We start from the raw sequence: 23151 nt of genomic DNA on the forward strand, positions 1-23151 counted from the left end.
AGGATACCTATCCCAGAACCATGTATATCAAATATTTCCGGATGGTTCAACCGCCACACGCCCGAATCTAATTAAAATCAATTTTTTCGTCATGTCACCCGCCCGACCCGCGGTTCATCCGCGGACTCCGCGGATGATACTGCAAACCGCGCATCTCTAATATATACACACATTTATCTATGTGTATTTATGTATACATATATATATATATATATATATATATATATGTATATATGTATGTGTGTATATATGTATATATATAGATGTATATTTGTGTATATATGTGTGTGTATATATATATATATATATATATATATGTATGTATGTACTGTATGTATGTGTACATATATAAGTGTATATTACTTTACGTGCAGTCGGCCCTCTACCAAACATTTTTAGCCCAATTCGGCCCCGAAGTCAAAATGTTTGGACACCCCGATCTATTGGTATGCCAAAGAATCACCTAATTAAATATTCAAACACAGTGTTACTTTTCAAACTGTGTGTAATGTTGCAGTGGACAAAATGTTAAACATACTTGTTAAATAAAACCTCTTGTTTTTAAGGATTACTTAGACCCACTACGCTACTGTATTTTAATATTGGTCACTCAGGTGATACTTGGAGAGCTAAGTGTTTTCTGAGGTGGTTTTTGGTGACACATGTTTGAGAACCACTGCTATTAAAAATTTCTCTGAGTTCCACTTCCTGTAATTCCAATTCTTCAAATAAACTTCAGTGAAATTCCAAACTCCTTTCGGGTGTCTCGTCACTTCTCCATGTTTGCTTTTTACTGTTGAGAATTCCCAGCATGCTTCACTAACACGCTAACTTCTCACCTTTCTTCTTCTTCTTTTCTTCTTCGTCTTGGTCTTCTTGTGTGTTTCTCTCACATGCAGCACGATGTCGACTAAAGCTGGTGTGATTACATCGTCTTGACGAGGCTTTCCTTACTCTCATTTCATGGACATGTGCACAGTATACACTTCTGTACATACTGTACTTTGCCCCAGCGATATTTTTGTAGCAGTGTATCCACGTTGTGTAACAATGTGTCAGCATGACCTCCTGTGTGTTAATAAAAGTACACAACTGAAGAAGCCATCACTTCCATGTGACTAAACCTGCATCAGGTGGGCGTGTCTACTCATTGGACAAGAAAATTAACTTGCAAGTGTGTGTGTTCGCATATGCATGTGTGCATGTGTGTGCATGTGTGTGTGTGTGTGTGTTTGTGTGCTTGCGGTCCCAGCGGTCTGAGATCAAGCAGCTGGAAGGAGAAGTTTTCCGAGACTATTGTCCGTTTCCTGGACACAGAAAGACCAACATTGTCGTCACCAACAGGTACACACAATGCACCTGTGTACACAATCACTACATTGTTGTCACGTTGTCGCCATCGCTTGTGTAGGAGGGTTGTGTGTGTCAAGGAGCTCGACTTTGTGGGTCACTTCAGCAAAGACTGGGAGTGTTTGTTTGACAACTTCTACGCTCCTCCCACTGTCCTCGGAACGCAACTCAACATTTACTGCAAGGTTGGGCACTACACAACTGTAACACAACAACAAGGTGACACACTACACAACTGTGACACTCACAAATAATAAGGTAGCACACAACCATAACACAAAAAAAAACACTAACTAGAGAACACAGGATACAACTACAAAGTAGCACACAACTACAACACTGACAATAACTACAAAGTAGCACACAACACAAGTACAACAGTGAAAAAAAACAAGGTAGCTAAGTACAAAATTACAACATTTAAAGATAAAACAAGTAGCACACAACACAACTAAAAATAAAATAAAAAACACGGTTGCACACTAAACAACTAAACATAAATTAAAAACAAGGTAGCACACTACACAAGAAAAATGAATTAAAAATATGGTAGCACATTACACAACTAAAAGTAAAATAAAAACAAGGTTGCACACACCACAACTAAAAATAAAATAGGGTAACACTATACAACTAAGAATACAATAAAAAGAAGGTAGCACACTACACAATAAATATTAATTAAAAACAAGGTTGCACACTACACAACTAAAAATAAAATAAAAACAAGGTAGCAAACTACACAACTAAAAATTAAATAAAAACAAGGTAGCACACTTCACAACTAAAAATGAAAACAAACAAAACAATGTAGCACACTACACAACAAAAATAAATTGATAATAAGGTAGCACAAAACACAACTAAAAATAAAATAAAAACAAGGTAGCAAACTACACAACTAAAAATGAAATAAAAACAAGGTAGCACACTTCACAACTAAAAATAAAATAAAAACAAGGTAGCAAACTACACAACTAAAAATGAAATAAAAACAAGGTAGCACACTTCACAACTAAAAATAAAATAAAAACAAGGTAGCAAACTACACAACTAAAAATGAAATAAAAACAAGGTAGCACACTTCACAACTAAAAATAAAATAAAAACAAGGTAGCAAACTACACAACTAAAAATGAAATAAAAACAAGGTAGCACACTTCACAACTAAAAATAAAATAAAAACAAGGTAGCAAACTACACAACTAAAAATGAAATAAAAACAAGGTAGCACACTTCACAACAAAAATAAATTGATAATAAGGTAGCACACTACATAACTAAACATGAATTAAAAGCAAGGCAGCACACTACACAACTAAAAATAAAATAAAAACAAGGTAGCACACTACACAACTAAAAATTAAATAAAAACAAGGTAGCACACAACACAACTAAAAATGAAAAAAAACAAAACAATGTAGCACACTACACAACAAAAATAAATTGATAAGAAGGCAGCACACAACACAATTAAAAATAAAAACAAGGAAGCACACTACACAACTAAAATAAAAACAAGGTAGCACACTACACAACTAAAATAAAAACAAGGTAGCACATTACACAAGTAAAATTAATTAAAAACAAGATAACACACTACACAACTAACCATGAATTAAAAACAAGGCATCACACTACATTAGTGAAAAATAAAATAAAAACAAGGTAGCACACAGCACAACTAAATAAAAGGAAAATAAGGTAGCACAATACACAACTAAAATTAATTTAAAAAAAAGGTAACACACTACATAATTAAACGTGAATTAAAGACAAGGCAGCACACTACATAAGTAAAAAATTAAATAAAAACAAGGTAGCAGACTACATAAGTAAAAAATTAAATAAAAACAAGGTAGCACACTAAACAACTAAAAATGAATAAAAAATAAGGTAGCACACTACACAACTAAAAATAAAATAACAAGGAAGCACACTACACAACTAAAAACAAAATAAAAACAAGGTAGCACACAGCACAACTAAATAGAATAAAAAATAAGGTAGCACACTACACAACTAAATTTAATGAAAATGAGGTAAAACACTACACACCTAAAATTGATTAAAAATAGCGTAGCACACTACACAACTAAAATGGATTAAAATATAACATAGCACACAACACAACTAAAAAATAAAATAAAAACAAGGTCACACACTACACAAGTAAAAATGAATGAAAAACAAAGTGGCACACTACACAACTACAACAACAGGGAAGCACACTACACAACTACAACAACAGGGAAGCACACTACACAACTACAACAACAGGGAAGCACACTACACAACTACAACAACAAGGAAGCACACTACACAACTACAACAAGGAAGCACACTACACAACTACAACAACAAGGAAGCACACTACACAACTACAACAACAAGGAAGCACACTACACAACTACAACAAGGAAGCACACTACACAAGTACCACAACAAGAAGCACACTACACAACTAGAACAACAAGGAAGCACACTACACAACTACAACAACAAGGAAGCACACTACACAACTAGAACAACAAGGAAGCACACTACAAAACTAGAACAATAAGGAAGCACACTAGATTTAGGGCTATATAAGTAAACATTGATTGATTGATTGATACACAACTACCACAACAAGAAGCACACTACACAACTAAAACAACAAGGAAGCACACTACACAACTAGAACAACAAGGAAGCACACTACACAACTACAACAATAAGGAAGCACACAACTACAACAACAAGAAGCACACTACACAACTAGAACAAGGAAGCACACTACACAACTAAAACAACAAGAAGCACACTACACAACTAAAACAACAAGGAAGCACACTACACAACTAGAACAACAAGGAAGCACACTACACAACCACAACAATAAGGAAGCACACTACACAACTACAACAACAAGAAGCACACTACACAACAACAAGGAAGCACACTACACAACTACCACAACAAGAAGCACGCTACACAACTACAACAAGGAAGCACGCTACACAACTACAACAACGAGGAAGCACGCTACACAACTACAACAACAAGGAAGCACGCTACACAACCACAACAATAAGGAAGCACACTACACAACTACAACAACAAGAAGCACACTACACAACAACAAGGAAGCACACTACACAACTACCACAACAAGAAGCACGCTACACAACTACAACAAGGAAGCACGCTACACAACTACAACAACGAGGAAGCACGCTACACAACTACAACAACAAGGAAGCACGCTACACAACTACAACAACGAGGAAGCACACTACACAACTAAAATGAAACTTGACAAAAACATGAAAGTTTTGTCTTCCAGGAGCAGCACAAGTTGAAACTTCCCAAAAAAGACGTTCAAGATTCAGTACGCGGCGTTCAGCTGAGAGACGCAAACACAGCACAGGTGTGTGTCGTGCATGTCTTTACATCTGAGTGAGTAACTCCTCCCTTACACTGTTGCCATGGTTACCCACAGAAAATGATGGCGTCCATATCCGATGCGTATGTGTCACACCAACAACATCACATGAGCAGACGCAAGTCACAACGCTTCCTGAAACCCACCAGCAAGCAATGAGTCCACTTCCTGTCCAAGTACTCACATGTGTATACCCACTTCCTGTTTGCAAGTACACTTCCTGTCTGGAGGCCTACTTGCAGCTGTAGGCACACTTCCTCTATGCAAGTACACTTTCTTTCTACATACTTACATCTGTAGACCCACTTCCTGTTTGCAAGTACACTTCCTGTATTCAAGTACGCTTCCGGTCTGTGGGTGCACTTCCTGTTTGTAGGCACACTTCCTATATGCAAGTACACTTCCTGTCTGTGTACACTTCAATATTTGTAGGCACATTTCCAGCAAGTACACTTCCTCTAGTCAAGTATGCTTCCTGTCTTTGGCTGCATTTCCTGTTTGTAGCCACACTTCCTATATGCAAGTACACTTCCTGTTTGTAGGCACACATCCTATATGCAAGTACACTTCCTACATTCAAGTACACTTCCTGTGTGTGGGTACACTTCCTGTATGTAGGCACATTTCCTGCAAGTACACTTTCTGTAGTCAAGTATGCTTCCTATCTTTGGGTACAATTCCTGTTTGTAGGCACGCTTCCTATATGCAAGTACACTTCCTATTTGTAGGTACGCTTCCTGTGTGTTGGCACACTTCCTATATGCAAGTACACTTCCTGTGTGTGGGTGCACTTCCTGTATTCAAGTACACTTCCTGTTCGTAGTCACATTTCCTGTAAGTACACTTCCTGTAGTCAAGTATGCTTCCTGTCTTTGGGTACACTTCCTGTTTGTAGGCACGCTTCCTATATGCAAGTACACTTCCTAGTTGTAGGTAAGCTTCCTACATTTCCTGATTGTTGGCACACTTCCTATATGCAAGTACACTTCCTATATTCAAGTACACTTCCTGTGTGTGGGTACACTTCCTGTATGTAGGCACATTTCCTGCAAGTGAACTTCCTGTAGTCAAGTATGCTTCCTGTCTTTGGGTACACTTCCTGTTTGTAGGTACGCTTCCTGTTTGTTGGCACACTTCCTATATGCAAGTACATTTCTTGTGTGTGGGTACACTTCTTGTATTCAAGTACACTTCCTGTTTGTAGGCACATTTCCTGCAAGTACACTTCCTGTCTGTGTACACTTCAATATTTGTAGGCACATTTCCTGCAAGTACACTTCCTGTAGTCAAGTATGCTTCTCGTCTTTGGGTACACTTCCTGTTTGTAGGCACGCTTCCTATATGCAAGTACACTTCCTATTTGTAGGTACGCTTCCTACATGTCTTGTTTGTTGGCACACTTCCTATGTGCAAGTACACTTCCTATATTCAAGTACACTTCCTGTGTGTGGGTACACTTCCTGTTTGTAGGCACATTTCCTGCAAGTACACTTCCTGTAGTCAAGTATGCTTCCTGTCTTTGGGTACACTTCCTGTTTGTAGGCACGCTTCCTATATGCAAGTCAATCAATCAATCAATGTTTACTTATATATCCCTAAATCACTAGTGTCTCAAAGGGCTGCACAAACCACAACACAAACCACTACAAGTACACTTCCTATTTGTAGGTACGCTTCCTGTTTGTTGGCACACTTCCTATATGCAAGTATACTTCCTCTGTGTGGGTGCACTTCCTGTATTCAAGTACACTTCCTGTAGTCAAGTATGCTTCCTGTCTTTGGGTACACTTCCTGTTTGTAGGCACACTTCCTATATGCAAGTATACTTAATATATTCAAGTATGCTTCCTTTATGGATGTTCACTTCCTGTTCATAGGTATTCTTCCTATATGCAAGTACACTTCCTGTATGCAAGTACACTTACTGTTCATAGGTCCATTTCCTATATGCAAGTACACTTCCTATATGCAAGTACATTTCCTGTTTGTCGGTACACTTTCTATATTCAAGTATGATTCCTGTTCATAGATCCATTTTCTATATGTAAGTACACTTCCTGTTCATAGGTACTCTTTCTATATGCAAGTACACTTCCTGTTCATAGGTCCATTTCCTATATGCAAGTACACTTCCTATATGCAAGTACACTTCCTGTTCAAAGGTCCATTTCCTATATGCAAGTACATTTCCTATATGCAAGTACACTTCCTATATGCAAGTACCCTTCCTGTCTGCCAGCGTGTTGGCGGTCAGTTGTCTCTGTGGACTCCAGAAGAGAAATTCTTCTTCCAGAAGTTTTCTTAGCAAAGCACAAAGCCAAGAACAGGTTTGACTTGGTAAAATGTTGTGGAGTTTAGACAATGATTCACTTTAATGAAGGACGAGATGTTAGTTTACATTTGACTTATTAAACGTCAGAAGGAAGGCCAGAGAAAATATTTTTGTATGATTTGGCGAGCAGCTTAATAAAAGCTGATGAATGTTGTTGAGGTCACTTCCTGTCTGGACGAAGACTTCCATGTTTTGTATTTTTCTGTTTTGCAGTCCAATTGTTGCATTTGTCTTTCAATGGAAACCCCAAAAATGTAAAAAGTTTGAAATATTTTTTTTTATATTGTCATTTTCACACTGGGCAAATGTTTCAATTTAATGTTGAGATTTTTGCACAAAGAAAAAAATAATTCTACTGAATCAATAAAAAAGTGATTTAATTTTTTTTGTATGCATATGAGGAGTTGTGTATGTTTTGTACTTTAAAACAGAAAAGACAATACAAGCTGCTGACTAAATGTAAATACATCTACAGCAGGTGTGTCCAAGTGGTTCAAAGTTGTATCCTCTGTATTGGAATTTTGTTTTTGGGTGATATATTTTGTCGGTAAAAATAATTTTGCTATGCAAAACACTAATGTCCACTGCAGAGGACGCAAGTTGTCAGGAGCAGTGTTCATTTTTGTTGACTAAAAATGTTCGTCTTAGTTATCGTCAACGACCTCTTTTCCCCCGGCTAAAATAGGACGATAACGAATCACAACAAAAGGACGTTGATGACAACAATGACAAAATTAGTTGACAATTTAGTCGACGAATAAAAACTAGACGAAAATAAGTAATAGATTTTATTTGTTAAAAAAAAAAGCACTTTACATTGAGTTAACAACCTCAAAGTGCTACAGTGTATTATTAAAAAAATAAAGAGATAATCAAAATAAAAAAAAATAAAAACTAGAACAGCCTAAAAGCTAGAACTAGTATGCATGTATCTAAAAAAAAATAAATAAAAAAAAGGCTTCTTTAAAAAGAAGGGTTTTTACGCCTTTTTTAATAACATCCACAGTCTGTGGTGCCCTTAGGTGGTCAGGGAGAGCGTTCCACAGACTGGGAGCAACGGAGCTTGGTCCTCGGAGGTTGGAGCGGAGGTGTTGTGTGAAGCATTTGGGGGTGAGTAGTTCGTTGTGGTAGAGGGTGGCATTTCCATGGAGGCACCGGTGGGTTAGTAGGGAGACTTAGTATTCAAATCTGAGTGGAACAGGAAGCCAATGAAGGGATTTGAGAATTGGTGTGATATGGTCATATTTCCGCACTCTCATCAGGATCCTAGTAGCATTATTCTATGTGTATTGCAGCTTTTGGATGTTTTTTCCGGGGTTCCTGACAAGAAGTGCGTTGCAGTATTCTAGCCTGGAGGAGACAAAGGCGTGGACAGTGACAGAGAAGAAATCCAATCTTATTTATTTTGTCTTTCACAGGCGGGAGTCTATATTTCAGCGGGAAACAAGACTGTATTGTAGGGATAGACGTTAATAATGACAGCGACGACATGGTTAGTATTTTCAAATTAAAATGATCTAAAAACCGATAACTGCACTTTTATAAACTCACTCGCTTGAATGCTAACATGAACACACGAGGCATTAACGTCGTTCCCCGATCAGAACTTACAATAGACATTACTGTCTGAGCAACTAAGCTTTACAGTTGTGCACATTGAACCTACAAGCTGTGCTTGTAGCAGGGTTGGGTTAATTTCTGAAAACCAGTAACTAGTTACAGTTACTAGTTACTTTATTTCAAAAGTAACAGTTAGTAACTCAGTTACTTACACCCAAAAGTAATGCGTTACTTTTTTTTTTTTTAAGTTCCCATTAATGCTTTTTAAAAAAGAAGGGTTTTTTAAGGGCTTCACGGTGGCAGAGGGGTTAGTGCGTCTGCCTCACAATACGAAGTTCCTGCAGTCCTGGGTTCAAATCCAGGCTCGGGATCTTTCTGTGTGGAGTTTGCATGTTCTCCCCGTGAATGCGTGGGTTCCCTCCGGGTACTCCGGCTTCCTCCCACTTCCAAAGACATGCACCTGGGGATAGGTTGATTGGCAACACTAAATTGGCCCTAGCGTGTGAATGTTGTCTGTCTATCTGTGTTGGCCCTGCGATGAGGTGGCGACTTGTCCAGGGTGTACGCCGCCTTCCGCCCGATTATAGCTGAGATAGGCGCCAGCGCCCCCCGCGACCCCGAAAGGGAATAAGCGGTAGGAAATGGATGGATGGATGGGTTTTTTAAGCCTTTTTAAAAAAAGCATCCACAGTCTGTGGTGCCCTCAGGTGGTCAGGGAGACTGGGAACGGCAGAGCAGAAAGCCCGGTCTACCATGGTTAGTAGCTTTGTCCTCTGAGGTTTCTCAGCAATGTGTTCTACGCACAACACACAAAGACAAATATACGTTTCAAAGGGACAATTTATTTTGGGCCAGGACAAATTGACAAAACTATTTGAAATAGCTGCAACATAACATACGTAAGTAACAAACGGCATAATAACAACATAGCTGTAAACTTGTTTTCACCCAAGGAAGGCACACATGACATGATTGTGTGTCATGTCACTATATTATACAGCACACATACTGCTATACAAATGCCTAAACAGGCGTTTTTTTTCTCTCAAGGAATTGTGAAATAAAATCATGTCTTCATGAGATCACCACTGTACTGAAACCCCAAGACACTATACGCATTTCCACACTTTCGGTTTAGAGAAAAGGAAAGATTAGCCTGGCCCACTGTGAACTTTATAGTCTATACATTTAAACTGATGTGATAATCAAACACTCTAGAAGTCTAGAATGAAAGAGTATATAAGAGAACTGACAGAGTGTGTGTACCTTCAGTGCTGAATGATGAGCTGAGGCAGAGTCTGGAGTGTCTTCTTTCGCTCACTTTCCATTTTTATGTCCACAGTGTCCAGGTACGTGGAAATGTTTTCCGTGCCATTTGCTGTTTTGACGCCGGTATCATGCTAATTAGCTGCCAGAAAGCTGGTGACTCCACATATGCTGCAATGGCTCTGTGGAGAGGCAGGACAGGGCACGCTGGAGCCCTGCCCAAGAAGGCGGCAAGGAGGCGGAGAATGCGGCGGAGCGGAGAGGCGGGTCGTGCCGGGAGCGACGCCGCCGCAATCTAATTCAGGTGCGTGGATCTTGCACCGGCAGACAATCAACATATCTCCTCGCAGTGTATAAAAGGGGAGAAGGAGGAGAATTTGGGGCTGAAGTAGTTGGAGAGTTGGCAACAGCGACTGGGAAGCAAGAGGGAGCAAGACGACGAAAGCGACCAAAGAGCGGGCAGCAGCGACGGCGCAAAAGACTTATTTGAAAAAATAAACAAGAGTCAAACCTGCTGGATTATGTCAATCAATCAATGTTTACTTATATAGCCCTAAATCACTAGTGTCTCAAAGGGTTGCACAAACCACCACGACATCCTCGGTAGGCCCACATAAGGGCAAGGAAAACTCACACCCAGTGGGACGTCGGTGACAATGATGACTATGAGAAACCTTGGAGAGGACCGCATATGTGGGCCACCCCCCGCCCCCCTACCCCCTCTAGGGGGACCAAAAGCAATGGATGTCAAGCAGGTCTGACATAATACTGTGAAAGTTTAATCCATAGTGGATCCAACACAACCGTGAGAGTCCAGTCCAAAGTGGATCCAACACAGCAGAGAGAGTCCCGTCCACAGTGGAGCCAGCAGGAAACCACCCTAAGCGGAGGTGGATCAGCAGCGCAGAGATGTCCCCAGCCGATACACAGGCGAGCGGTCCATCCTGGGTCCCGACTCAGGACAGCCAGCATCTCATCCATGGCCACCGTACATGACCCCCTCCAGTGGGACAGAGGAGAAAAAGAAAAGAAACGGCAGATCAACTGGTCTAAAAAGGGAGTCTATTTAAAGGCTAGAGTATACAAATGAGTTTTAAGGTGAGACTTAAATGCTGTCCTTCCTAGGTGGTCCATTGAACCCCCACGACAGTGAGGTACTGTCACAGGCTCTATCAATGTTGTCCGTTAAAATCCTTAAGTGGAGGTGAAGTGGCTTCGGAGTCTGTCTCTCTCCTTACTAGCTTTGTCCAAGCATGTTGCTTTTGTAGCCGTTTCAGACACAACTTATATTAAACTAAAATGTCTTTTCTTTGTGCTCGACAAAAGAAAAGTAGTGAGAATGGCTCCATGTTAAGAAACTTGGCTTCTGCTCCGCCATGATGTCCTGTTTGTAAACGCAGAGTGCGCCTCCTCTCTTCTCTTCCTTGTGACTCGGGAAGAATCAAAAAGACGACACTGCAGCTTTCCAATAAAACACACTCGGATCTTCTGTTTCTGGCCGATACGACATAAAAAAAATAACGCCGTAACGCATCATGTAGTAACGCTAACTGAGTTACTGAATATAAAAAAATAACGCGTTAGACTACTAGTGTCATGTGTGGGGTCATGTTTGGTTTAAGTAATGTTCTGTTCAAATTAAAGTTAAAGTACCAATGATTGTAACACACACACACACACTGCATTTGACCCATCACCCTTGATCACCCCCTGGGAGGTGAGGGGAGCAGTGAGCAGCAGCGGTGCCGCACCCGGGAATCATTTATGGTGATTTAACCCCAAATTCCAACCCTTGATGCTGAGTGCCAAGCAGGGAGGTAATGACTCCCATTTTTATAGTCTTTGGTATGACTCGGCCGGGATTTGAACTCACGACCTACCGATCTCAGGGCGGACACCCTAACCACCAGGCCACTGAGTAGGTTTTTGGACATCAATCAATGTTTATTTATATAGCCCCAAATCACAAATGTCTCAAAGGACTGCACAAATCATTACGACTACAACATCCTCGGAAGAACCCACAAAAGGGCAAGGAAAACTCACACCCAGTGGGCAGGGAGAATTCACATCCAGTGGGACGCCAGTGACAATGCTGACTATGAGAAACCTTGGAGAGGACCTCAGATGTGGGCAACCCCACCCGCCCCTCCCTCTAGGGGACCGAAAGCAATGGATGTCGAGCGGGTCTAACATGATACTGTGAAAGTTCAATCCATAGTGGCTCCAACACAGCCGCGAGAGTTCAGTTCAAGCGGATCCAAGACAGCAGCGAGAGTCCCGTCCACAGGAGACCATCTCAAGCGGAGGCGGATCAGCAGCGTAGAGATGTCTCCAACCGATACAGGCGAGCGGTCCATCCTGGGTCTCGACTCTGGACAGTCAGTACTTCATCCATGGTCATCGGACCGGACCCCCTCCACAAGGGAGGGGGGGACATAGGAGAAAGAAAAGAAGCGGCAGATCAACTGGTCTAAAAAGGAGGTCTATTTAAAGGCTAGAGTATACAGATGAGTTTTAAGGAGAGACTTAAATGCTTCTACTGAGGTAGCATCTCGAGAGTACTGGAGCCCGAACGGAAAACACTCCCTTGTCTTGTTTCCATGGTTCCCCATTAGTTTCACCGGTTCCACGTTTGGAATCACACACCTGTCACCAATCATGTCACTGTTATTTAAAGCCTGTCGTTTTCTGTTGGTCAGTGTGACGACATTAACCTTGTTGGACTTCTGCTACCCATGTTACTTACCCCTGCTACCATAGTTCCATGCCAAGTGACTTTTGTCTATTTTCCTGTCACAATAAGTGTTTTTGTTTTCATAGCCAAGTTTTTGTACTTCCTCTGAGAGCGCCTTTTGTTTGCACCCTTTGTTTTGTTTTTTTTAATAGTAAAATTGTCACAGCCAGGGTGCATTCCAATGCATCCTCATCTGTGCCTCATGACGAGCGCACCGCGGGCCACGCCCACATGCGCTCTCTCAGCTGACAGCGCGCTCGGACACGCCCCTGCTCGCGCTGAGAGCAGCAAGCCCACGCAGCTACAAGCCTGCAGACGATTGCCTTTCTACACACCTGGAGTTGATGAAGGCGAGCTGCTTAAAAGACCAGTGGACCCAGGCGGGAACTTAGTTCTCATATGGTGAACCCAGTTTTTCATGGTGTACCTGTTTTCCTTCCGTTGCCCTGGATTTCGACTGCGTTCCTCGACTCTTGATGCCTCTCTCTCGCCCCGGACCCCATGCATGCCCCATGGACTGCCTCGTTCATGCGCTCTCGTCAACACTTGGTAACACACACTCCAGCTAATCTACACACATAGTCACACGCACACTTTATTGGAGTTTGTCACACTCCATTATATAGTTCAGTAGTATTGTTTATTATTATATATATCAGGGGTCACCAACCCTTTTGAAACCAAGAGCTACTTCTTGGGTACTGATTAATGCAAAGGGCTACCAGTTTGATACACACTTAAATAAATAGCCAGAAATAGGTAATTTGCTCAATTTACCTTTAATGAATAAATCTATATATATAAAAAAATGGGTATTTCTATTCCGTCGTACATTTTTTTTCCTTTTACGGAAGGTTTTTTTGTAGAGAATAAATGATAATTAAAAAAAACACTTAATTGAATGGTTTAAAGGAGGAGAAAACACCGAAAATATTAAAATTAAATTTTGAAACATAGGTTATCTTCAATTTTGACTCTTTAAAATTCAAAATTATACCGAAAAAAATGAAAAGAAAAACTAGCTAATTTCGAATCTTTTTGGAAAAAAAAAAAAATGTATGCAACATCATTAGTATTTTTTCATGATTAAGATTAATTTAAAAATGTTGATGACATATTTTAAATAGTTTAAAATCCAAACTGCACTTTGTTATAATATATAAGAAATTGGACCAAGCTTTATTTCTAACAAAGACAAATCATTATTTCTTCTAGATTTTCCAGAACAAAAATTTTACAAAAAATTCAGAAGACTTTGAAATAAGATTTAAATTTGATTCTACAGATTTTATAGATTTGCCTGAATATCTTTTGGGGATTTTAGTCATAAATTTGAAGAAATATTTCACAAATATTCTTTGTCAAAAAAACAGAACCTAAAATGAAGATTTAAATTAAAATGTATTTATTATTCTTTACAATAAAAAAAAAAATTACTTGAACATTGATTTAAATTGTCAAGAAAGAAGAGGAAGGAATTTAAAAGGTAAATGTGTTTAAAAATCCTAAAATCCTTTTTAAGGTTGTATTTTTTCTGTAAAATTGTCTTTCTGAAATTTATAAGAAGCAAAGTAAAAAAATAAATGAAGTTATTTAAACAAGTGAGAGACCGGTTGTAGCTGACATAGGCACCATCGCCCCCCGCGACCCCAAAGGGAATAAGCGGTAGAAAATGGATGGATGGATGGAAGACCAAGTCTTTAAAATATTTTCTTGGATTTTCAAATTCTATTTGAGTTTTGTCTCTCTTAGAATTAAAAATGTCTATCAAAGCGAGACCAGCTTGCTAGTAAATAAAAACATTTTAAAAAATAGAGGTAAGTGCTGCTATTTGAGCTATTTTTAGAACAGGCCAGCAGGCACCGTGTTGGTGACCCCTTGACTATATATATATAATACATTTATGAACATTACTGCCCTCTGGTGTCCGTTTGCCGTCATTACCTGTGTTAAACCATAACAAAAATGAAAATGATGTCCTTACCTTCACGCCATGTCCCCTTCTATTCTTGCATCTCGGGAAAACAAAAACCCTATAGTCCTCGTCCTGACAACTAATTGTTACTGGTGAATCGGTCGGGGACATCTCTGCGCTGTTGACCCGTCTCCGCTGGCCCTCTATGGACCGGACTCTCACTGTTATGTTAGATCCACTATGGACCGGACTCTCACTGTTATGTTAGATCCACTATGGACTGGACTTTTACAATGTAATGTTAGACCCACTCGACGTCCATTGCACCCTAGAGGGTGGGTGTCACACACATCTGCGGTCCTCTCCAAGGTTCCTCACAGTCATCCACATTGACGTCCCACTGGGTTGGGAGTTTTTCCTTGCCCTTATGTGGGCTCTGAACCGAGGATGTCGTTGTGGCTTGTGCAGTCCTCTGAGCCACTTGGGATTTAGGGCTACTGTATTTCCTTGATTTGCCGCCGGGGCGTTAATTCGTTTAAAAACCTCTTCTCACTTACCAAAGGCATGCGGTAAATTTAGGCCTGCGCTTATAAATTTGAGTGTGATGTAAGAATACCATCATGAAAAGCACATTTAATAAAAAAAAACGTTATTATGGTCTTACTTTTAGTTATAAATGAAGTCCATGCGCAGCTCCTTCTGATCAAAAGCATCGATAACTTGTTTATAGAAGTCTTCCTTATCTTTTTTCAGTTTTAAAAGTCTCTGTCTCGATGGAGATCTTCGTTTATCACCTGCTTCGATTGAAAGTCAAGTTTGGAAAACTTTTTTATTTTAGATATGTAATCCTCCATGTTAAAAGTGCAAGCGAGAGGAAAAAAATTAACGATCGCTGCTCACTCTTGCTGCTTGTTGTCACTTCTTCTGCAGCCGAGTTGTCGCAAGAAGGCGGGAGTCATTTAATGACTCATATTTGACACACGCAGCTACGGTATATTAATAAAACATAGCTGCTTACTGTTTTTTTTTTAGCATATTCAATAGCTTGGACCTTAAATCCTCCTGAATAGCTCTTAATCTTCTTCCCTTTATGCCAGGGGTGCCCATTACGTCGATCGCGAGCTACCAGTCGACCGCGGGGGGTGTGTCAGTCGATCTCCAGCCAGGCTTTTAAAAAAAAATAGACCTAAAAATGAGTGATCATCAATCTTCACCAAGACGTCACTTAAATGACATTCACGGTACCGGAGGGTCTTGTGAGATGACGCTGGCTGCTGCAAGATCATTATTATGAAAATATGACCGAGAGGAAGGCCAGAAACACTTTTTATTTCAACAGACTCTCGCGCCGTCCCTTCCGTCAAAACTCTAAAGGCCGACTGCATATTTCCTATCTTCACAATAAAAGCCCTGCTTCATGCTGCCTGCGCTAACAAAATACAGAGTCTCGGAAAACTGGCGTGCACAAGCGATCCCTCAGAAAGCTGGCGTGCACATCACTTGTGCACGCCAGCTTTCTGAGACTCTGTATTTAGTTAGCGCAGGCAGCACGAAGCAGGGCTTTTATTGTGAAGATAGGAAATGTGCAGTCGGCCGTTAGAGTTTTGACGGAAGGTACGGCGCGAGAGTCTGTTGAAATAAAAAGTGTTTCTGGCCTTCCTCTCTGTCATTTTTTCATAATAATGAACTGGCAGCAGCCAGCGTCATCTCACAAGACCCTCGGGTGCCGTGAATGTCAATCAAGCAAGCTACGGAATTTGCCGGCAATGTTTTTCTTGTAAAGTGTATGGAAGCTGGATGAATTAGATGCCAAAAACCAACCACTTTCATGTGGTATTGTACAGAAAGGACAACTTTTTTTCTCCTCCATTTGAAAATGTGGGCGTTATCATCATTACTGTCTGATTCCAATCAATGCAAGTCATCAGAATCAGGTAATACACCAACTTATATTCTTGTCTTTGTGAAAGAAAGACATCTATATGTGTTACACATGCTTGTATTATCATTAAACACATTTAACTTGTTTACAAAAATGTCTCTTTCATAAATAAATAAATATAAATGATATATATAAATGAGGTAGATCCCCTCGAGTTGGTCAATTGAAAAGTAGCTGGCCTGCAGAAAAAGTGTGGGCACCCCTGCTTTATGCGATTTCAAATTATTGAAATCAGCCTCGTCCATTTTGAAAATGATGACAGGTGAAGTGTCATTCGTGACCTGACGAGTTTGACCCGGCGGAAATTCTAGGAATGCGCTAATAAAAATAATATTTTGCGAAACGAGTTTGAACCCGGCTTTAATCCTGAGCTGGCGGTAATGCTAAGCATGCGCTAATTATTTTGCGAAACGAGTTTGACCCGGCAGTAATTCTAGTCAGGCGCATACTATATTCAAGGAAATACGGTATATGAATAAACATTGATTGATTGACTGATAGTTACCGCTGAAAATAACTTAGTTTGTAACGCGTTAGTCCCAACACTGGTTCTTAGCAAGGATTTATGAGGATCCAACTTTTCTGTACTTAAGTGCCTTGTCTTTGAAGTCTATTCAATTGACTCTAAGTTGAAAAGGATTTGCAAATCATTGCGTTCTCTTTTTATTTACCATTCACACAACGTGCCAACTTCACTGGTTTTGAGTTCTGCAGTCGACTAGAATGTGACTAAAACCGAAATACACGTCGAGTTGGTGGTCCGTGGTCGTGGCGTTACGATGAAGTCTGGAAAGGAATTGTTTTGAAAGTTACTTTGTGCGGTTGTAGCGAGGAGAAGGTGCCGGCTGATGTCATCCACCTCCTGGGCGGGGCGGGATGACATAATTCAACCTGGGTGTCATCAGTGGACAATGATGTCACCCGTGCACCTTGATGACATCACCCAACTTTGATGATTCGGGCGAGAAACAAGGGCAACTTTTCCATGGTCGGCTTACAAAGAATTGTTGAGAGGACTGACAGCTTTTTCTGTGTTCGTGTCAGCAGCTGGAGCCCATGCTGGCTGACCGGACATGTCTGCACCTGCCTGACCGCCTCACGCCTGGCCACAGATGACCCAGGTAACCACCCTGGGGTTAAAGGTCCTCCCCACCATCCCAGATCTTATTTCACTTCCTGTTGGGCGCAAGCTCTGGGACCACTTCTATCCACTGGTCCAGCTTCTATGCTATGGACTTAGTCCTTGTCTCCAGGTTTAAACCCTGTCATCTCTTCTAAAAATCAATTTGTTGGACTTGGGTCTAGGTTCCATGTTAGGTTCTATCCACTGGTCTGGGTTCTTCATTTTTTATCTTTGGACAGTGTTATGTACTGTACACAGGTCTAAGTGGTTCTAGTCTATGTACTGTTGCATACTGTACACAGGTCTAAGTGGTTCTAGTCTATGTACTGTTGCATACTGTACACAGGTCTAAGTGGTTCTAGTCTATGTGCTGTTGCATACTGTACACAGGTCTAAGTGGTTCTAGTCTATGTACTGTTGCATACTGTACACAGGTCTAAGTGGTTCTAGTCTATGTGCTGTTGCATACTGTACACAGGTCTAAGTGGTTCTAGTCTATGTGCTGTTGCATACTGTACACAGGTCTAAGTGGTTCTAGTCTATGTACTGTTGCATACTGTACACAGGTCTAAGTGGTTCTAGTCTATGTACTGTTGCATACTGTACACAGGTCTAAGTGGTTCTAGTCTATGTGCTGTTGCATACTGTACACAGGTCTAAGTGGTTCTAGTCTATGTACTGTTGCATACTGTACACAGGTCTAAGTGGTTCTAGTCTATGTGCTGTTGCATACTGTACACAGGTCTAAGTGGTTCTAGTCTATGTGCTGTTGCATACTGTACACAGGTCTAAGTGGTTTTTGTCTATGTACTATCCTCTGAACACGGTTCTGGTTTCTAGGTACTTAATGAGAAACGACTGTGGTTCTCGTCCTAACGGAGGCCAGCTGTGCCAGATGTATGTTGGAAGACCTCACTCCTCTGCAGTTTCAAGAGTGAGGGCTTTTAGTCCAGTGGTCAACACGCTTGCCTTTCAATATTAACGACCGGGGTTTGATTTCCTGTGGAGAAAAAAATGCCGGCTGGATTACACTCGTTCTGGGCTAGGTTTTATTAGCTTGTTTACAAAACCCAAAACCAGTGAAGTTGGCACATTGTGTAAACGGTAAATAAAAACAGAATACAATGATTTGGTAATCCTTTTTAACTTATATTGCAGAGACAAGATATTTAATGTTCGAACTGAGAAACTTTTATTTTTTTTGCAAATAATCATTGATTTATAATTTGATGACAGCAACACATTTTTACCACTGTGTTACATGGCCTTTCCTTTTAAAAACACTTAGTGAACGTTTCGGAACTGTTGTGGTATTTTAGGCTACATAATGTGCCACACATTTTCAATGGGAGACAGGTCTGGACTACAGGCAGGCCAGTCTAGTACCCGCAGTCTTTTAATATGAAGCCACACTGTTGTAAAATATGGCTTGGTATTGTCTTGCTGAAATAAGCAGGGGCGTCCATGACAACGTTGCTTGGATGGCAACATATGTTGCTCCAAAAGCTGGATGTACCTTTCAGCATTAATGGTGCCTTCACAGATGTGTAAGTTACCCATGCTTTGGGCACTGATACACCCCCATACCATCACAGACTTTTGAACTTTGCGCCTATAACAATCCGGATGGTTCTTTTCCTCTTTGTTCCGGAGGACACAACGTCCACAGTTTCCAAAACAATTTGAAATGTGGACTCATCAGACTACGGAACACTTTTCCACTTTGCATCAGTCCGTCTTAGATAAGCTCGGGCCCGGCAAAGCGTTTCTGGGTGTTGTTGATAAATGGCTTTGGCTTTGCATAGTCGAGTTTAAACTTGCACTTACAGATGTTGCGACAAACTGTAGTCACTGAGAGGGTTTTTCTGAAATGTTCCTGAGCCTATGTAGTGATATCCTTTACACACTCGCTTTTTGATGCAGTACTGCCTGAGGGATCGAAGGTCTGTAATATCATCGCTTACGTGCAGTGATTTCTCCAGATTCTTTGAACCTTTTGATGACATTACGGACCGTAGATGGTGAAATCCCTAAATTCCTTGCAATAGCTCATTGAGAAAAGTTTTTTTTGAACTGTTGGACAATTTGCTCACACATTTGTTGACAAAGTGGTGACCCTCTCCCCATCCTTGTTTGTGAATGACTGAGCATTTTATGGAAGCTGCTTTTACACCCAATCATGGCACCCACCTGTTCCCAATTAGCCTGTTCACCTGTGGAATGTTCCAAATAAGTGTTTGATGAGCATTCCTTAACTTTCTCAGTGTTTTTTGCCACTTGTGCCAGCTTTTTTGAAACATGTTGCAGGCATCAAAATCTAAATGAGCTAATATTTGCAAAAAATAACAAAGTTTACCAATTCAGACATTAAATATCTTGTCTTTGCAGTCTATTCAATTAAATATAAGTTGAAAAGGATTTGCAAATCATTGTATTCTGTTTTTATTTACCATTTATACAACTTGCCAATTTCACTGGCTTTGGGTTTTGTAGGTTTTCCCTGGCCTTAAAACTAGTCTCCAGGTTACATTCTGTCATCTAGTACAGAACTTCTCAAACCATGTAGTGGTATGGCAAATAATTAAGTATAGTGTTTTATTTTCTTATATTCAAACACAGTGTTACTGTTCAAACTGTGGCCAAAAATGTAAAATAAAACCTCTGCCTTGTTTTTATGAATACTTGGGCCTACTGCGCTTCTGTATTTTAACGTTGGTCATTATGGTGGTACTTGGAGAATCAAGTGTTTGCTAAGGAGGTACTTGGTAAAATAAAGTTTGAGAACCACTGGTCTAGTCTAAGTTATATCGTGTGGACTAAGTTCTCATCTTCAATCTCGGTACTATCCTGTGAACATGGTTCTAGTTTCCACTGGAGTTCTATCCATTGGTCTAGGTTCTTAAAGTGGATTTTTTTCTAGTCCTGGGCTGGGTTTTTAAGTTTAGTCTCCAAGTTAGGTAATGTCTTGTAGTCTATGTTATATCATGTGTACTAAGGTTTAGTCTCAGGTTTAGGTTCCATCCAACAGACTAGATTCTTAATATGGATTTAGTACTCGTCTGGACTTGGGTTTTTTTCCTGGCTTCAAGGCTAGTCCTGGCTTTTGTCCTTTTGTGTAAGTTCTATCATATGGACTTAGTCCACGTCCCCAAGTCTCCTTGAAAACACTCTCTTCGCAGCGCACCGTTAGAATTTGTGTAATTGTTCATGTCTCTGGTGTGCTCATCAATCAGTCTGAGGAGTGATTGTTACAGCTGTAACAGTTAACCCAGCATCACCTCTGTGTGTCGCCAAAGTATCCACAGAGTGTAGAAATGTGCCTACGTAGCATGAAGTTGGGGTTAGGCGCCGCACATTTCCACATTCGGTTGACTCTTGATAGATTTCCACTTTGCCTGAGGCCCACGAGTAGGATATATCCACTGGATTAAGTTATTTTCTTTGGAATTAGTCTAGTTTCCAAGCTAGGTTCTATCCACTGGCCTATGTTCCTCTCTCTTGGATGTGGTTTTGGTCCCTACCAAAGCTAGGTTCTATCCAAGGCCTATGTTGCTCTCTCTAGGACGTAGTTTTAGTCCCTACCAAAGCTAGGTTCTATCCAAGGCCTATGTTCCTCTCTCTAAGATGTAGTTTTAGTCCCTACCCAAGCTAGGTTCTATCCAAGGCCTATGTTGCTCTCTCTAGGACGTAGTTTTAGTCCCTACCAAAGCTAGGTTCTATCCAAGGCCTATGTTCCTCTAAGATGTAGTTTTAGTCCCTACCCAAGCTAGGTTCTATCCAAGGCCTATGTTGCTCTCTCTAGGACGTAGTTTTAGTCCCTACCAAAGCTAGGTTCTATCCACTGGCCTATCTTTCTCTCAGTAGGACGTAGTTTTAGTCCCTACCCAAGCTAGGTTCTTTCCAAGGCCTATGTTGCTCTCTCTAGGATGTAGTTTTAGTCCCTACCCAAGCTAGGTTCTATTCAAGGCCTATGTTGCTCTCTCTAGGACGTAGTATTAGTTCCTACCAAAGCTTTGTTCTATCCACTGGCCTATGTTCCTCTCTCTCGGATGTAGTTTTAGTCCCTACCTAAGTTAGGCACTATCCAAGGCTTATGTTGCTCTCCATTGGACGTAGCTTTAGTCCCTACCAAAGCTAGTTTCTATCCACTGGCCTACCCAAGCTATGTACTATCCAAGCCCTATGTTGCTCCCTCTCGGACGTAGTTTTAGTCCCTACCAAAGTTAGTTTCTATCCACGGGCCTATGTTCCTCTCAGTAGGCTGTAGTTTTTGTCCCTACCCAAGCTTGGTTCTATCCAAGGCCTATGTTGCTCTTTCTTGGACGTAGTTTTAGTCCCTACCAAAGCTAGGTCCTATCAACTGGCCTATGTTCTTCTCTCTAGGAGGTGGTTTTATTCCCTACCAAAGCTAGTTTCTATCCACTGGCCTATGTTCCTCTCAGTAGGATGTAGTTTTAGTCCCTACCCAAGCCAGGGACTATCCAAGGCCTATGTTGCTCTCTCTAGGATGTAGTTTTAGTCCCTACCAAAGCGAGGTCCTATCCACTGGCCTATGTTCCTCCCTCTCGGACGTGGTTTTAGTCCCTACCAAATGCTAGGTCTATCCACTGGCCTATGTTCCTCTCAGTAGGATGTAGTTTTAGTCCCTACCCAAGCCAGGGACTATCCAAGGCCTATGTTGCTCTCTCTAGGACATAGTTTTAGTCCCTACCAAACCTAGGTTCTATCCACTGGCCTATGTTCCTCTCAGTAGGACGTAGTTTTAGTAACTACCCAAGCTAGGTTCTATCCACTGGCCTATGTTCCTCTCAGTAGGACGTAGTTTTAGTCCCTACCCAAGCTAGGTTCTATCCAAGGCCAATGTTGCTCTCACTAGGACGTAGCTTTAGTCCCTATTAAAGCTAGGTTCTATCCACTGGCCTATGTCCTCCTCTCAGTAGGACGTAGTTTTAGTCCCTACCCAAGCTAGGTTCTTTCCAAGGCCTATGTTGCTCTCTCTAGGATGTAGTTTTAGTCCCTACCCAAGCTAGGTTCTATTCAAGGCCTATGTTGCTCTCTCTAGGACGTAGTATTAGTTCCTACCAAAGCTTTGTTCTATCCACTGGCCTATGTTCCTCTCTCTCGGATGTAGTTTTAGTCCCTACCTAAGTTAGGCACTATCCAAGGCTTATGTTGCTCTCTCTTGGACGTAGCTTTAGTCCCTACCAAAGCTAGTTTCTATCCACTGGCCTACCCAAGCTATGTACTATCCAAGCCCTATGTTGCTCCCTCTCGGACTTAGTTTTAGTCCCTACCAAAGTTAGTTTCTATCCACGGGCCTATGTTCCTCTCAGTAGGCTGTAGTTTTTGTCCCTACCCAAGCTTGGTTCTATCCAAGGCCTATGTTGCTCTTTCTTGGACGTAGTTTTAGTCCCTACCAAAGCTAGGTCCTATCAACTGGCCTATGTTCTTCTCTCTAGGAGGTGGTTTTATTCCCTACCAAAGCTAGTTTCTATCCAC

At 41.0% G+C, this 23151-nt stretch overlaps 1 protein-coding gene across 2 annotated transcripts in view; it reads left to right on the forward strand.

The window, feature by feature from the left end:
* Positions 1 to 7489, forward strand: part of vps13c (vacuolar protein sorting 13 homolog C) — a 91668-nt gene extending 84179 nt beyond the window's left edge. For both annotated transcript variants that reach the window (XM_061875996.1, XM_061876005.1), the window contains 4 exons: positions 1253 to 1344; positions 1412 to 1535; positions 4679 to 4762; positions 4835 to 7489. In XM_061875996.1, the coding sequence (XP_061731980.1) occupies positions 1253 to 1344; positions 1412 to 1535; positions 4679 to 4762; positions 4835 to 4936 (402 nt within the window). In that variant the 3' untranslated portion in view covers positions 4937 to 7489. The remainder of the gene's footprint in view (positions 1 to 1252; positions 1345 to 1411; positions 1536 to 4678; positions 4763 to 4834) is intronic.
* The last annotated feature ends 15662 nt before the right edge of the window (positions 7490 to 23151 follow it).

Source organism: Nerophis ophidion, linkage group LG02, assembly GCF_033978795.1.
Source record: "Nerophis ophidion isolate RoL-2023_Sa linkage group LG02, RoL_Noph_v1.0, whole genome shotgun sequence".
Taxonomy (NCBI): domain Eukaryota; kingdom Metazoa; phylum Chordata; class Actinopteri; order Syngnathiformes; family Syngnathidae; genus Nerophis; species Nerophis ophidion.